Source organism: Clarias gariepinus, chromosome 22 (assembly GCF_024256425.1).
Source record: "Clarias gariepinus isolate MV-2021 ecotype Netherlands chromosome 22, CGAR_prim_01v2, whole genome shotgun sequence".
Taxonomy (NCBI): Eukaryota; Metazoa; Chordata; class Actinopteri; order Siluriformes; family Clariidae; genus Clarias; species Clarias gariepinus.
This window is the reverse complement of record NC_071121.1, coordinates 17,877,152-17,893,644: the sequence shown is the minus strand read 5'-3', so window position 1 is coordinate 17,893,644 and position 16,493 is coordinate 17,877,152. Positions and strand designations below refer to the sequence as shown.

The 16,493-nt window shown below is 39.0% G+C and overlaps 1 protein-coding gene across 4 annotated transcripts in view; it reads left to right on the top strand.

Annotated features, from left to right (window-relative positions):
- The first annotated feature begins 9,346 nt into the window (after positions 1 to 9,346).
- The window catches only part of znf512b (zinc finger protein 512B), a 205,062-nt gene continuing 197,915 nt past the window's right edge, over positions 9,347 to 16,493 (top strand). For 3 of the 4 annotated variants that reach the window (XR_008356100.1, XM_053482162.1, XM_053482160.1), the window contains exons 1-2: positions 9,347 to 9,596; positions 14,410 to 14,562. Coding sequence is in view for 2 of the 4 variants with exons in the window: in XM_053482162.1 (XP_053338137.1) it covers positions 14,559 to 14,562 (4 nt within the window). In the remaining 2 variants the exon portion in view is untranslated. The remainder of the gene's footprint in view (positions 9,597 to 14,409; positions 14,563 to 16,493) is intronic. The other variant, XM_053482161.1, reaches the window with a different exon arrangement.

Genomic DNA, 16,493 nt, shown 5'->3' with positions numbered 1-16,493 from the left:
GAAATTGCTGACAGCTGCGCGCCGTTCCTGCCATTTTTCTGCATTTTCCAACCTGCGGTTCTCAAATCTCTCAGCAGATGGCGCAAGGGATCGCGCATACTAGCTATACGTCTTTCACTGTGTATAGATGACTATTTCAGGTTTTATTTCATATATATATATATATATATATATATATATATATATATATACAGTATAGCTATATCCTCCTGACTACCGGCAGTTAAAATTTGTCCTCTCTAAAGGACATTTGTAAACTTAAATATCTCCCATATCCTGCATGCTACCTAATTGACTCCTCTTGTGCATTAAAAAGGACATTCAGGACTTTTAAATGATACCAGATTTATAGGGGTGGGGCTTTGGGAACTTCCTCTTCCTCCTTTAGGAAAATGGCATATATCACCAGCAGGACATTTTATGGAAAGAAAAAAAAGTAGTGCTTAATCTTTTTTATTGATAAAATTTTATCTTGAAATGTTGTTGTTTTATTTTACATGAATCTCTAAAAAACACTTTAATGAATTTTCTAATGTAATGTATAAATGTTTTTCCATCATAAGTGAGCATTTAAAAAATATCCTCCTTAGTGGACAGTTGTAATTATTACCAAAATTTTGATTATCATAAGCAGGAAGGGAGTCACTTTCAGAGGCAGAGAGAATTTTGCTGCAAATTGTTGGTGAAAACTCAGATAAGTTGTCAAATGAGGAAGATGAAAATGCAGAGTTTGAGGCAGAGTCAGAGGAGTCAGAAAGCACAGATGATGTTCAGACAGGGCAAACAGAGACAAGAGACAGCGAGAGAACAACCATCCACATCTGGTCATCGTCTCCTCTGGGCCAAGACTACAATGTACACCCTGTCATTGTCTTCTAAATATATATCACTATTAACAGTACCTATAGGTTTTTACTTTTTACCTATTATAATTTTCTGATAAATTATATATTCTGATAAATCAAATAACGTTTCATGCTTTTTTAAGATTCGCCAGTTCGCCAGTATGTTCCCGGGGAAACCATACCCAACTAGGCTAAAGGTGTTTGTCTTGGCCACAACAAATGGCGTGGTCTTAGATTTTGTTGTGTACCAAGGCAAGACCACCTTCCCAATCACAGCAGGACAGGGCATCGGAGCACAAGCTTTTCTTTATTTGACTAAATCTATTCCCAGAGAAACCCACTTGTTCTTTGACCAATACTTTACGACCGTCAACCTTTTGAACACCCTGGTGGAGAAGGGGCTATCGCTTCTTGAAATATCATACCCCATAACCAAGAAATACATACTAGGGAGGCACATTTCCTGAAGAAAATATGAGTGGTGCTTGCCGTGGCATCATAGACATAGCTATGATGTCATATCTATGATGTCATAGCTGATGTTGGTCTCAATGTTAAGTCTATGGGACTTTTTGGGGCGGGGGCAATTAACCACCCACCCCTTAGAAAAGTCATAGCACCCCATTCCCGAATAAGGCGCATGATTTGACACCTCATTCATGTGTCTACGACAAACAGTGTGGGACTAGTTACGTGCCAAACTTTTGTACGGAAGAAGAAGAAAAAAAAAGAAGAATAAGCCTGAGAGATAACAATAGTAGTGCTTCACAAGCACCACTAAAAAGTTCAAAATACAAACACCACACTAACAATGATGTGTTAGTTCCAGTCAAAGTTTTTACTGATTCTTGATATTTTCTTTGTAATTTCCTTGTTGTGTTCATGGTTCGTTTTCGGATATACTAACTTCCGTTGTCCAGTGTAGTGGACACAACATATTGTGAAAAAAAAAAAAAAAAAAAAAACTTGTCAGTATGCTCATTGCCTTTCAAACAATTAGAAAAAGAAAAAATTAAAGTAATTTAAAAATATTTTTTTCCCTGGTAGTCAGAAGGATATATATATATACTTCCTATATATATGTAATTCCATGAAATATCAACAATTTGCCATTCATTCCCGTGTTGATAATCAGCGATATTTTATAAGGATATTTAGGGATTTAGCTCTACTTAATTTTATAACGTTTTGAGAAAATTCATTAGTTCATTTATTCTATTTGAAGCTTCTGAACTTTTTAGATGTTTTTATAGTGTGACAGTGCTTTAGATGGAGCAGCGATTTAGTTCTAAACTCGCTTCCGTAAAATTATCGCTAAAAAATTTAATGACCCCTCCTGAGGATATAAAGCTTTATTATTGCGTTTGAATAAATCAGATCTACCACAGCAAATAATAAACTATGCTATGTCATAACCAAAGCAAAAACCACATTTATGCCTCGTTTTGTTCAGTGTTGCTAAGCAACAGACCACGCACCTAATCGGCGGGAAAGTGGTGCACTTGGCCGTGGTGTAAATGTTTCACTGTTTATGCGCACATAAGAAATCATGTAAGAAAAGCGATGGAAATGTGGAAGTGATGTGTTTGGCCACTCAATGAGAACTAAACCAAAAATTTCGGTAACTACGCTGTGTGTAACATCTGCATAGTGACACTAAACAGCTGAACAACTTTACTTTTCTGTTTACCTCTAAGAAAAAAAGCTGTATTGTGTTTGTTTATATTTGGAATTTTAATAACAGTACAAGAAGATAACAGTTTGGTCTGTGCAGTTAGTGCCCTTGTAGAGAATAAATTAATGAGGAACACCTTCCAACCCCCTCTCAAGAGAGTGCCATAGTCCATTGTTAGTTTTAATGATTTGGCTGAAACTAATTATCACTAAGTACCCTAACACCATTGATTATAAGTTTCAGCTGAAACTAATTCTATACATGTAACAGAAAATGCACATGCAGATTCCAAATGTATAAATATGCGTGCTATATATATATATATATATATATATATATATATATATATCAAATTCAAATTCAAATTTTATTTGTCACATACACAGTCATACACAGTACGATATGCAGTGAAATGCTTAGACAACTGCTCGTGACCTAAGAATATGAATAGGAAATAAATATGAAAATTAAAATAAAGGGTAAGTTTAACTAAAAAGAAATAAAATAAAAATAAAAATATACAAATAAAAGTTAAAAATAAAATATCTGTACATAAAATACACAATATAGAAAATATATGGAAAATATATAAAAAAATGTAAAACAATAAGAGCAGCCGAATAAATGGTAATAAAAGAATGGTTTTGTCCATGGTTGTGCAATCCACATATTAAAAGTGACTTGTGCAGTGCAATTATGCTTAAAGTGATTTGTGCTGGAGTGATTTGATGTGATTTGATTTGATGACCACGAAGTGTAGTTGTGCAGCAGCCAATAGTGTAAACAAATGTCCAGAATGTCCAGTGTGTGTGTAAAAACCATATGTGTGGGTCAGTACTGTGTGGTGGTGTGATTGTGATTGAGAGACTGTATTGCCTGCGGGAGAAGCTCCTCCTCAGTCTCTCTGTGTTGGCCTTCAGGTTGCGGAATTGCTTTTCTGACCTCAACAGAGAGAACAGTCCATTGCTGGGATGGCTGAGGTCCTTCACTATCTTCCTGGCCTTAGTCCAGCACCGCCTGCTGTAGATTGAGTGCAGGTCAGGGAGCTTTGTGCGGATGGTGCACTCAGCTGATCGCACCACCCTCTGTAGAGCTCGTCTGTCCTGCATGGTGCTGTTCCCGAACCAGGTTGAGATGTTTCCCGTCAGGATGCTCTCTATGGTGCAGGAGTAAAAGTTCCTGAGCACCTTGGCTGGCAGTCGGAGATCTCTTAAGCGTCTAAGGTGGTAGAGACGCTGTCTGGCCTTTTTCACCACGGTGTTGATGTGACAGGACCATGACGGGTCCTGTGTGATGTGAACACCGAGGTATTTGAAGCTGTCCACTCTCTCCACTGGGCTCTCGTTGATGACGGGGGTCTGGTAGTTCCTCTCCCGCTTCTTTGTCTTACTGACGTTTAGAAGGAGGTTGTTCCTCTGGCACCAGTTCTCCAGATTCCTAATCTCCTTCAGGTAGGCCGTCTCGTGTTATTAGAGATCAGGCCCACCACGACGGTGTCATCAGCAAACTTAATGATGGTGGTGGAGCTGGTGGTGGCCACACAGTCATATGTGGACAAAGAGTACAGCAGGGGGCACAGAACACAACCCTGGGGGGCTCCAGTGCTGAGAGTGATGGAGGCTGGGACGTGTCCGCCCATCCTTACTGCCTGTGGTCTGCCAGTAAGGAAGTTGGAGATCCACTGACACATAGTTGAGCTGAGTCCCAGGAGCTCCAGCTTGGTGGTGAGTGTGGAGGGAATTATGGTATTAAATGCAGAGCTGTAGTCGATGAAGAGCATTTTCACATAATTCCCTTTCCTAGTGTCCAGGTGAGAAAGTGATGTGTGGAGGACGGTAAGCGAACTGTAGTGGGTCCAGTGTGTCGGGTAGTGATGAAATGATAAAGTCCCTGACCAGGCGTTCAAAGCACTTCATCACTACTGAGGTGAGGGCTACAGGGCGATAGTCATTGAGGGAAGCAGGATATATATATAGTGTATGGCAAGCCGTTTAGGAAAATATTCATGAGAGAATTGAATAAAAACTATATATATTGAATGAAAAGTCTGAATATATTGAATGAAACTCGATATATATTGAATGGATTCTGAATATATTGAATGAAACCCGATATATATTGAATGGATTCTGAATATATTGAATAGATTCTGAATATATTGAATGAAACTCGATATATATTGAATGGATTCTGAATATATTGAATGAAAGTCGATATATATTAAATGTATTCTGAATATATTGAATGAAAAGTCTGAATATATTAATTGAAACATGACGTCATCGAAACACAGCGCCATCTTTAGGAGGAATGAGCGAGTCAGCGAGAAACTTGGTTGCTGCGATTCTGAGAAATGAAGAGATGGTCAACACGTTAGTGAGTGCGTGTACAGCCCAAAGTCCATTTCCTCCTCTTTTCCACGTCCGAGTACTTACACTAGTGTTGTATAAAGTGATGTTTGATAGCGAGAGTGAAGACAGTTACACTCACTGATTCGTATTCAAACAAAAAATAAAGGCCGAAGCACTTAGGAGTCCAGGTGATGTGCAAACAACAGAATTAGGCATAAGGCGAGCTTGTAGCCAAGAACATTCACTGAGGGCGAAATTAATTAGACCAAGCTACAAAGAAACTGACCGTAACAGCCTACTTCACGACGAAACGCTGGGCTTAAATACAACGCAAATTAACTGGGAAAACTAAACGCAGCTGTGACACATTAGGGAGGAAAAAGTAATAACACGTGGCAGGTTTAAAGGTATTTAAATGTGGAAATCTGATATTGAGTAAGGCTTACGGCACCACTTTAGGCCGTACACGCACTCACTAACGTGTTGACCATCTCTTCATTTTTCAGAATCGCAGCAACCAAGTTTCTCGCTGACTCACTCATCCTTCCTAAAGGTGGCGCTGTGTTTCGATGACGTCATGTTTCATTCAATATATTCAGAATCCATTCAATATATTCAGAATCCATTCAATATATTCAGAATGTTACTCAGAAAATAAGGCCCAGGTTTAACTCATTTGAAGTGCTCTCATTAATGTTGCACTTAATGAAATACATAATAAACCCGCGCTATATTTTACTCTGGCCACCGTGTACAGACCCCCGGGGCCATATGCTGATTTTCTTAAAGAATTTGGACATCTACTATCAGACCTAATTGTTAACTCTGACAAAGTGTTGATAGTAGGAGACTTTAACATTCATGTAGATGATGCTAACGACACTTTAGCCCTCGCATTTATTGACTTACTAAATTCCTTTGGGGTTAAACAAAATATAAATGGATCAACTCACCGCTGTAATCATACACTAGATTTAATTATATCTCATGGTATAGGTGTCTCTAATATAGAGATTTTACCTCAAAGTAATGATATCACAGATCATCACCTCCTGATATATACTCTACCCGTAGAACAGATTAGATGTGTCTCCCCACGTTATCGATTTGTTAGAAATATGAATCCGACTACTAAAGACAGATTCACAAGTAATCTGCCGGATCTGTCCCAAATTCTTATTAGACCCCTAAATGCAGACCCCTAAATTATTTGATTTTTTATTTTTTTGAATTTCTTTCATCTTTGTGAAGCTGCTTTGAGACAATGACCATTGTTAAAAGCGCTATATAAATAAAATTGAATTGAATCCATTCAATATATATCGAGTTTCATTCAATATATTCAGAATCCATTCAACATATTCAGACTTTTCATTCAATATATATGGAGTTTTCATTCAATTCTCTCATGAATATTTTCCTAAACGGCTTGCCATAACAGTGTAAATTTCAAATAAAATTGCTATCACTTGTTTAACAAGGTAAACATGAGAAAGATCACAAAATGAAAAAAAAAAACATTGTCTACTTTACAAACAGGTAAGTATACTGTGTGTCGAGACGCTAAAATCCCTTGCATGTTGCCCCTCCGCCTCACGTTTTTTGTGCTTCCATTTCAAGTGGAGAGATATTTAACCGACAGCCTAGAACAAAAGCCTAGGTGTGATCACAAAAATTCTAAATATGAACAGACAAACAAAATACAGCTTTTTTACTCAGAGGTAAACAGAAAAGTGAAGTTGTTCAGCTGTTTATCAGCAGTGTCACTATGCAGATGTTACACCCCGTGTAGTTACCGAAATCTTTGGTTTAGTTCATATTGAGTGGCCACACATCACTTCCACATTTCCCTTGCTTTTTTTACATGATTCTTATGTGCGCATAAACAGTGAAACATTCCGCAGGTGTGTTTAATACACCTCGGCCAAGTGCATCACGTTTCCGCCAATTAGGCGCGTGGACTATTGCCTAAGAACAGATCTGATTCATTCAAACGCAATAATAAAGCTTTATCTTCTCAGGAGGGGTCATTACATTGTTTTATCGATAATTTCACAGAAGCGAGTTCAGAACTAAATCGCTGCTTCTGCTCCATCTAAAGCACTGTCACACTAAAAAAACATCTGGGAAGTTCAGAAGCCTCAAATAGAATGAATGAACTAATGAATTTTCTTAAAACGTTATAAAATTAAGTAGAGCTTTCGTTTTTGTTATAGTCCGAAGCCCCTAGATGGACAAAGGAGGAGAAAAAACGGCAGAAAAAAGTCATGTTTTGCTTTATAACCCCTGACTTGTTTTTTTTTCTTCCTTTGTCCCCTTAGAGACTCTGTATTATATTTTCTCAGTTGAATATGAAAAAAATATTGCTAATTATCAACGTGGGAATGAATTGATTTTGAAATCAAGTTGATCTTGTAGCTAAACTATTTGCTTTGGGTGAAAGCGCCATATAGTGATCATTGTGGTAAGCGACAGCTTCCCATTCAAAACAATAGGCGGTCATATGACCAGTGAATCATGTTAAAAGTAGGTGACACTGGCTTCATTGGACATCGCCTTCGTTAGTTTAAACACCTCTGTAAAGTTACCCTTGCTAAACTCTAAATGATGAAGGCATATATCATTAGCTCCAGCATGTACCACTATCTTTGAGAACCTATTCTGTCCTAGAGCCCTAAGATTACCTGCTATGTCTGGCGCTCTGGCTCCCGGGATACACCTAACCACTGCCGCCTCTAAAGGCCTAACTAATTTCATGTGCCTCAGTATAGAGTCTCCTAAAACCAGAGCTCTTTCAGGTTTCTCAGCAGGTGCATCACAGAGGAGAGCAAACCTGTTGGACACATGAAGCGCAGAAGAGGTGTGCTGCGGTGGCCTAGCCTTAGCGTTAGCTTTGGCTGAACGAGTATGCCGCCAAGTCATAACCCACTCGTCCCGCTGTGAAGGCTCTAATGCCGGAGTCGGGGGCTGGTTATCTCCGCCTGTGGCACTCAAGACTTTCCGCTATGGGAATAACACTGCTCTCACGCTCACGAACACACACCTATCACAAGTAAAATTATCACTAACGACAGCGGAAGAATGTCTAAACATCCTGCACTCTACACACTGGACAAGCTGAATATTATCCATTATAGCGTACCTAAGTCTGAGCTTAGTTGTTCTGAGCTGAATTCCGTTTGTTGTTTTTAAGAAACTTGCGCGTTGTGCAAAAAGCGCAATAAAAAAAAAGGCACAGCCCAAAAGTATGAAAAACTTAAAAACTAGTTGCTATTAATATTATTATTATAAAAATGGAAAAGCTATATAATTTAAACACTGATACAAATGCGAAAAGTTTTCTGGAACTCGGCAACTGCTGATTTAATGTCTGATGAAGAAGATTGCATTATTGAAGGGAGGCCAGTCTGGGTTCTTAAACCACATCTGCATAGAAGCCCACAACTGTCAGCTCTGTGCTAAGACCTACAGAAAAGACTGGAAGCAGACCCACACTATGTTGCCCCCCATCACTTTTGTGTGATGGCACAGAATCAGGCGAAGCAGTTTATTTATTTAAATTTAATTTATTTCTCTTTTAGTTAATACAGCTTTATATTTCATATTATATGTTTTATTATTGTTATCGTAATTTAGATATTTTAATTTGTTTTTGTTTTATAGATTTCATTCTTGTAATAAAAGAAATAAAAAGTCAAACACTGTCTAAGCATTTATACTGTATTGTGAATAGTATTGAAGGCCTGTAGGTATTTAAGCAGGCTTACATATCTGGGGTTGTGGGGCTGAAATGTAAGCAATAGCTGATAAGGTTTTGGGTTGGGCTAAAAGAAGAACCGATACAAAGTTTTCGGTCGAATTTCATTTAAAAGAGCTTAAGGTATGAAATGCAAATATCTCGTGGTTTTGAAAAAATTCTGAGATGATTATCTGCTATGGCAACAATCACACATCTGAAATGGTACAGATGCAGACATATACGAACATGTGGAATTTAACATTTTCCGACAGTATTTTTCTGAACATACAGTATCCGAAAATCAGTAAAATTTACTAGTCCGTATACAGCTCTTTTTATGTAGTGGACTGTGTTAAAAAATGTCACAAGATCAGCAATATCTAAAATTCTGAAATTAACACTTCAGGCCTAACGTCCATGCCATGGTCAAAAGTTACAAAGATCACACAATTACTTTAATCTGATGTGAACTTTACCCGCAGTTATTGACCTGCAACTTATTGAAGGTTTTCCTTATAAATTGTACGGTGCCAGTGTGTGTGTGTGTAAGGTATGCTTTATTTTGTGCAACAGCACTGTTATACAAAATACACAGTGTTGACTCAGAAAGTACAGACCGACATATATAATATCTGTGGTTCCGCACAGCATTCACACTGTCAACCTGGCTATGTCGGTGCAGCCCGCTAGCTGGTGTCACATTAGCCTAGCCCATTTCGTCATGAGTTGACGGCATTACGTCGAGCCGCATTAAACGCCTCCCTTCAGAGCAGGCTTTTATTATGCAAAAACACAATTTTATTATTTTTCCCTAATTAACAGGCCCGACTAAGTAAACGCAAGAGTTAAGTAAGTAACTCCCAGTTTTGTAGCTTCAACTGCCAAAAGGTGGAGCGGCTAGGCGCATGAGCCAGCAGCTGTACGGCAGGCACGTACAGTAGCTCGCGCAAAGCGAATCCCCGTAGAAATTCAGGCACATTCCAGAGGTAAGGAAGCGCACACGGCATCTTTGCCATCGTGTGACATTGTGTTAATATGTTTTCCTGTCGTCAGGACTCTCGTAGATGCCGAAGATTAAAAATCCGGGTTAAAACCTCTTTTCATGTTTGCCTTACTGCAGTGCAAGCTGTTTCCTTGCTCATCCGCGTATTCGCCATTTTTATTCACTGCCTATATTATAGTAGTACTGGTATTTCATTTTACGCATAATAATGCTTTTCGTTTTTCGCACATCTTAAATCCAGTTTTTAAACTTGGGGGTCAGGGCAAGGCGGGGTAATAAAAAAGAGGGACATCGCACTTTACGTTGTTATGAAAATCGTAGCTTGGACAATGAGGTTAATACGTAAAAACTTGTGTTTTCCCCGCCTGTCTTCATTTATCCTTCATCCCTGATGCTCATTCTTTTGTTCCTCGTTATCGCACCGGGACTAACTAGCTGCACAAAACCAACGGAAAACTCATGTGCGACTGCCATGGTAAACCAGGCAGGAGCTCCACCCCCGTCTCTCTCTCTCTCTCTCTCCCTCACACACACACACACGCGGGAGGGGATAACCATGTTTCTTAATACGCTGGTGAAATGAAACATATACAGCAGAATATAAATTCTACCCTTTTAAAAATGCAAGAGAAAGCTACTTACATAAATAAAAGCAACGTGACTCATGTTTTATCTTGTTCCACCTTTAATGTTATATAGCAGCCAACTAAGTAAAAAACAATCATGAATGCTTTGAGGGGGCGAATGACAACAACCTGGTTGCATAAGTGTGCTCATTGTGTAAACAACCAAAACTACTGCTGTGTACCTTTAAGAATGCTTATGTCATATAGGTAATGCATTGCGCATGGTGACACCTGCAGATGATATAGTGTGAATATAGCAACACAGATAAATTCATCTCTCTTTTTTTTAATGATTTTATTTATCATTTACCTTATTCATCATACCAGTGCCTTGGGATGGTTTTTTTATTCATGTATGAAGGGAACAATAGAAACAATAAGACCTGGTTCATGTGGGTAAAAAAGAACGTTTTAGAACAGTCAAGTGTGTCCAACTTGTTCTTGTCCACTTGACTCAGCCCCCCAAGGCTACCTATCTGTGTCTACCAAAGTCGTATTACAGTCATTGTTATAAGAAAAGGTGTCTGTTTATTTTTAATTATACAGCAGTTAGACGAGAGGCATTTCACAAGTGGTAATATCGAGCATAACAGCACTGGGATGTTTTACTGTTTGTGACGGTGTCTGTGAAAATCTGTGATCCACATATGGTATATCGGAACCTATCTCAGTTTATTCTCAGCAGTTTGTGAATATGCTTGACCAAAAGCCTTTTGTCAGGTAAACTTGTCCTGATAAAATCTGGGAGACAAAAGATAGAGACATATGGAGACCAGGAGAACACAGAATACAGATGATAAGAAGCACGCTAGCATATTCTGGTTTGTAGGGTTCCAACAAGCCACAGGTAATTGAATAAATAGTTGCATGAATCGTCTGGACATGGGCTCTAAGAAATATTATCATATAAGGAATGAGGACATGCAATGAGGGGGTTGTTTTATAGACGTCATAGAACAAAGCTACAGTGCGGCAAAATAGTATTTAGTCAGCCATTAATTGTGCAATTTCTCCCTTAAAAAGATGAGAGAGGCCTGTAATTTTCTTCATAGGCATACCACAACTTTAAGAGACAAAATAAGAAAAAAAAATCCAGAAAATCACATTGTAGGAATTTTAAATATATATTTTTTATTTATTTGCAAATTATAGTAAAAAATAAGTATAAGAAAAAGGAAACATGGCTTCTTAAGAAAAGGGCACAGCAAATTATTGGCTCTATGGTTTCTGAAAGTAACAGGGGATCATGGCAACTAGTCAAGACACAAAAGAATAATGCCATCTTTGCTGGATTGGGGGGGGGATGTTCTAATTTATGCTGAGCACTATATACAGTATCCTGTATATACACAGGTATATAACTAATAATTAGAATAACATCAAAAAGTTTATTTCCATAATTCAATTCAAAAGATGAAATTCATATTGTAACAGCCATATTTCATTTTTACGATTCTGTTGTTGTGTTTATGTAAAATTTATTAGTTAAGCATTCATTTATGATAATCGTAAGTTGTTCTGTGACGCCATTTCATAATTGCATAGTTGCATGACTATTACGCATGGTAGAAGTTGTTAGGATGCGGAAGTTGTGGAGAACACAAGCTTTTGACCGTAAAAAAAAAAAAAAAAAGTCAAGGCTCACTTTGTATGAATTACTGCAGCAATGCGGCGTGGCATGAAAGCGATCATTCTGTGGCACTGCTGACGTGTTATGGAAGCCCAGGTTGCTCTGATAGCGACCTTCAGCTCTTCTGCGTTGTCATGTCTGGTGTCTTGCATCTTCCTTATCACTAGATTTTCTTTGGGGTTTAGGCCGGGTGAGTTTGCTGGTCCATCAAGCACAGGGATACCATCGTACTTAGATAAGGTATTAGTACTTTTGGCAGTGTGGGTAGGTGCTGCTGGAAAATTAAATCAGTATCTCCATAAAGCTGGTCAGCAGAGGTAAGCATGGAGTGTGCTAAAAGTTCCTGTTAGACCGCTGTGCTGACCTTGGACCTGATAAAACACAGTGGACATCAACACCAACAGATGACAGGGCTCCCCAAACCACCACTGACTGCAAACTACACCGGACTTCAAGGAACTTGGATTCTGTGCCTCTCCTCTCTTCCTCCAGACACAGGGGCCTTAATTTCCAAATGAAATGGAAAATTTACTTTCATCTGAAAAAAGGACTTTGGCCCACTGAGCAAAAGTCTAATTCTTTTTGTCCTTAGCCTTGGTAAGAGACCTCTGACATTGTCTCTGGTTCAAGAGTGGCAACAGTTGTAGCCCATTTCCTGGATATGTCTGTGTGTGGTGACTCTTGAAGCACTGACTTCAGCGGCTGTCCAGTCCTGTTGAATTTCCCCCAAATTCTTGAATGGGCTTAGTTACACAATCCATTTAAGGCTATGGTTATCCCTGTTGCTTGTGCACCGTTTTCTAAATTTTTCTTCCATTCAACTTTCCATTAATGTGTTAGGAAACAGCCATTTTCTTTAGCAATGACCTTTTGTGGCCCACTGAACCAGATTGAGAGACCCTTTAAAGGCTCAGGAAACCTTTGCAGGTGTTTTGCCTTAATTAGCTGATTAGAGTGTAACACCATAAGTCTCCAATATTGAACTTTTTTACAATATTCAAATTTTCTGAGATACTGAATTTTGGGTTTTCATCAGCTGCAAGCCATAATCATCACAATTAAAAGAAATAAACATGTGAAATATATTAGTCTGTGTGTAGTGAATTTAAATCTGTGAGTAATTGAATTGAATTACAGAAATTATCAAATTTTCGATGATATTCTAATTTATTGAGATGCACCTGTGTGTATATACACTCACCTAAAGGATTATTAGGAACACCTGTTCAATTTATCATTGGTTGATTAAATAATTGCATTAATCACATGGCAGTTGCTCCTAAACTCCAAACTGAATGTCAGAATGGAAAAGAAAGGTGATTTAAGCAATTTTGAGCGTGGCATGGTTGTTGGTGGCAGACGGGCCAGTCTGGGTATTTCACAATCTGCTCAGTTACTGGGATTTTCACGCACAACCATTTCTAGGGTTTACAAAGGATGGTGTGAAAAGGGAAAAACATCCAGTATGCGGCAGTCCTGTGGGCAAAAATGCCTTGTTGATGCTAGAGGTCAGAGGAGAATGGGCCGACTGATTCAAGCTGATAGAAGAGCAACTTTGACTGAAATAACTACGCGTTACAACCGAGGTATGCAGCAAAGCATTTGTGAAGCCACAACACGCACAAACGTAAGGCGGATGGGCTACAACAGCAGAAGACCCCACCGGATACCACTTATCTCCACTACAAATAGGAAAAAGAGGCTACAATTTGCACGAGCTCACCAAAATTGGACAGTTGAAGACTGGAAAAATGTTGCCTGGTCTGATGAGTCTCGATATTTGTTGAGACATTCAAATGGTAGAGTCAGAATGTGGCGTAAACAGAATGAGAACATGGATCCATCATGCCTTGTTACCACTGTGCAGGCTGCTGGTGGTGGTGTAATGGTGTGGGGGATGTTTTCTTGGCACACTTTAGGCCCCTAAGTGCCAATTGGGCATCGTTTAAATGTAACGGGCTACCTGAGCATTGTTTCTGACCATGTCCATCCCTTTATGACCACCATGTACCCATCCTCTGATGGCTACTTCCAGCAGGATAATGCAGCATGTCACAGAGCTCGAATAATTTCAAATTCTTGGTTTCTTGAACATGACAGTGAGTTCACTGTACTAAAATGGCCCCCACAGTCACCAGATCTCAACCCAATAGAGCATCTTTGGGATGTGGTGGAACGGGAGCTTCGTGACCTGGGTGTGCTTCCCACAAATCTCCATCAACTGCAAGATGCTATCCTACCAATATGGGCCAACATTTTTAAAGAATGCTTTCAGCACCTTGTTGAATCAATGCCACGTAGAATTAAGGCAGTTCTGAAGGCGAAAATGGGTCAAACACCGTATTAGTATGGTGTTCCTAATAATCCTTTAGGTGAGTGTGTGTGTGTGTATGTGTGTGTATGTGTATATATATATATAAACCTATGAAGTCCAACCAGGGACAATGGAGGCCAATGGTGACCATTGTCACAATGACTCACAATGTCAGACATACATTGATTTAATTTTGACCAGACACTCCATTTCTGAATTTCTAAAGGATAAACCCTAGAGGGAGCAGATATAGTGAGAAAAGAGCAGTATCCAGTATGGACATGGTGCACACCACAAGTGAGTGAGGCAGATGCGGATGAGAGCTCATTGATATTGCACACTTGAGGGAAAAGGAAAAAGTATTGGACAAGTTATATGGGTAAGTCAGAGATGGCCCTAGAGCATTGTTAAATAAATATCGCACAAGTAAATTATATGTGTACATCAGAAATTTCACTTGAAAAGTGGTATGGCCTAAGAGCATTGGTAGATAAATGTATAACTTTTTACAAAATTTTAGCGATAAAATGAAGCTTACAGCCAAAGAGTAAGATATAAAGAGAATATGAGAGTTTTTAGAATTGAAAATCATATGATGCTTATGACAGTTTTTAGTGTTGTGCTGGGTTTTGGCTTTCTCTCAGTCTCAGTTGTTATTGTGTGTTCCTAATTGGACTCTATTTGCTGACCTTCTTTGGCAACGTCTTATTCCTTACTTATAATTGTAAAGCTCTGTAGGAGCTCTGTCCCCCTTCTCCACCTCCTTTTCTGTCGGCTCCACAAGGGTTTTTGTGTTGCTTGCCCTTCTTCTAGTCCCTCCGGAGGTCTGCTTACAGATGTAGAATAAGGGGAGGCATGTTGGTGAAGATCAAAGTGGCCCTTCCTTAAAAAAACTGGGCCAAACGGCAGTTTTCCAACACATCGTCAAGATGACAACTGCCTTGCTAAGAAAGGTGAAGGTGAAGAAGTGGCCAACTATGTCTCCAGACCTAACCCCTTATTGAACATCTGTGGGGCATCCTCAAGCAGTAAATGGTGAAGTGCCATGTGTATAACATCTTGCAGCTCCGTGATATAATTATAGAGGAGTGGAAGAGAATCCCTGCAACAAAATGTGCAGCTCTGGTGAATTCCATTCCCAAGAGGATTAGGGCCATGCTATATAAGAATGGTGCTCACACAAAATATTGACACTTTGGATACTTTTTTTTACATGTTCACTTGGGGTATACAAATTTTCTTTGCTGCATGTTCTTGTTGGAGGACAGTAAATCTTTACTGCTATACAAGCTGCACATTGACTACCAGTGGCGGACTGGGACAATAATTCAGGCCGGGAATTTGACTCGACTCCCAGGCCACCTCTGCTGCTGCAGTCACCACCACCCTATTCATGTAATCTACTGGACTGATAAACTTGTAGGCTAACACTATTATTGTAACAGGTAGACTACCAGATGCAATATAAATGAATAAAAAAATAACCCTTAGCAACTCACTAGGAATACACCATTTATACTACCAAACCAATGACAAATAGAAAATTGGCTTTTTAAAAGAGATAATAAGAGACACATTCACATGTTGAAATATTTACATTTTATGTATTTTCAGTGCTCAACTCTAGTATATTAAATGTATCAGAAACACAAACACAAATAAACTTAACAAAACCTATGACAGCGTAAGTAACAGATAACAATGTTTACTCAATTATGGCATTATGTGGAACAGACCAGTAAGAGTAAACAGTAAGTAATTAGCACTACTAGTACACCAGTAGGCGTTTGAATTAGGGGATACTTAAAAAAAAATCTAAATCCTTAGACTGTGGACAGGCAAAATAATCAAAAGAGATATAAAGGCTTTCACTGTCTCCTTAATCTTTCCCTGAATCCTTCTCTCCCTCACTCTGCACATGTAGTTGCTCTGCAATATGAAATAAGCGTGTTCAATAATCTGTATTTATAACTGTGCAGCCATCAGTTGTATGTCCCCAAAATCACAGTCCTACTACTGATCTTATAAATCATAAAAAGCACATGTTTAAAAAGTATAGCCTGCTGCCTGCATGTTTAGTTTTGCTTATCTTTAACTTTACCTGAAGGTCCCTGCTCTGACTCAAACGCTGAACTGTCCACCACCTCTAGCTCAACAGCAGGAGCATTCGCAGCACTAGTGTTACTGCTGCTTCCTTCGTCACCTTTTCAGACGAAACGAGACTTGACACAGCACAGCAGCACTTACATATTGTTGCTCGTTTGTTGGTTTAGTTTTATCGATTGTGATTATCTAAGTGATTTGGATGAA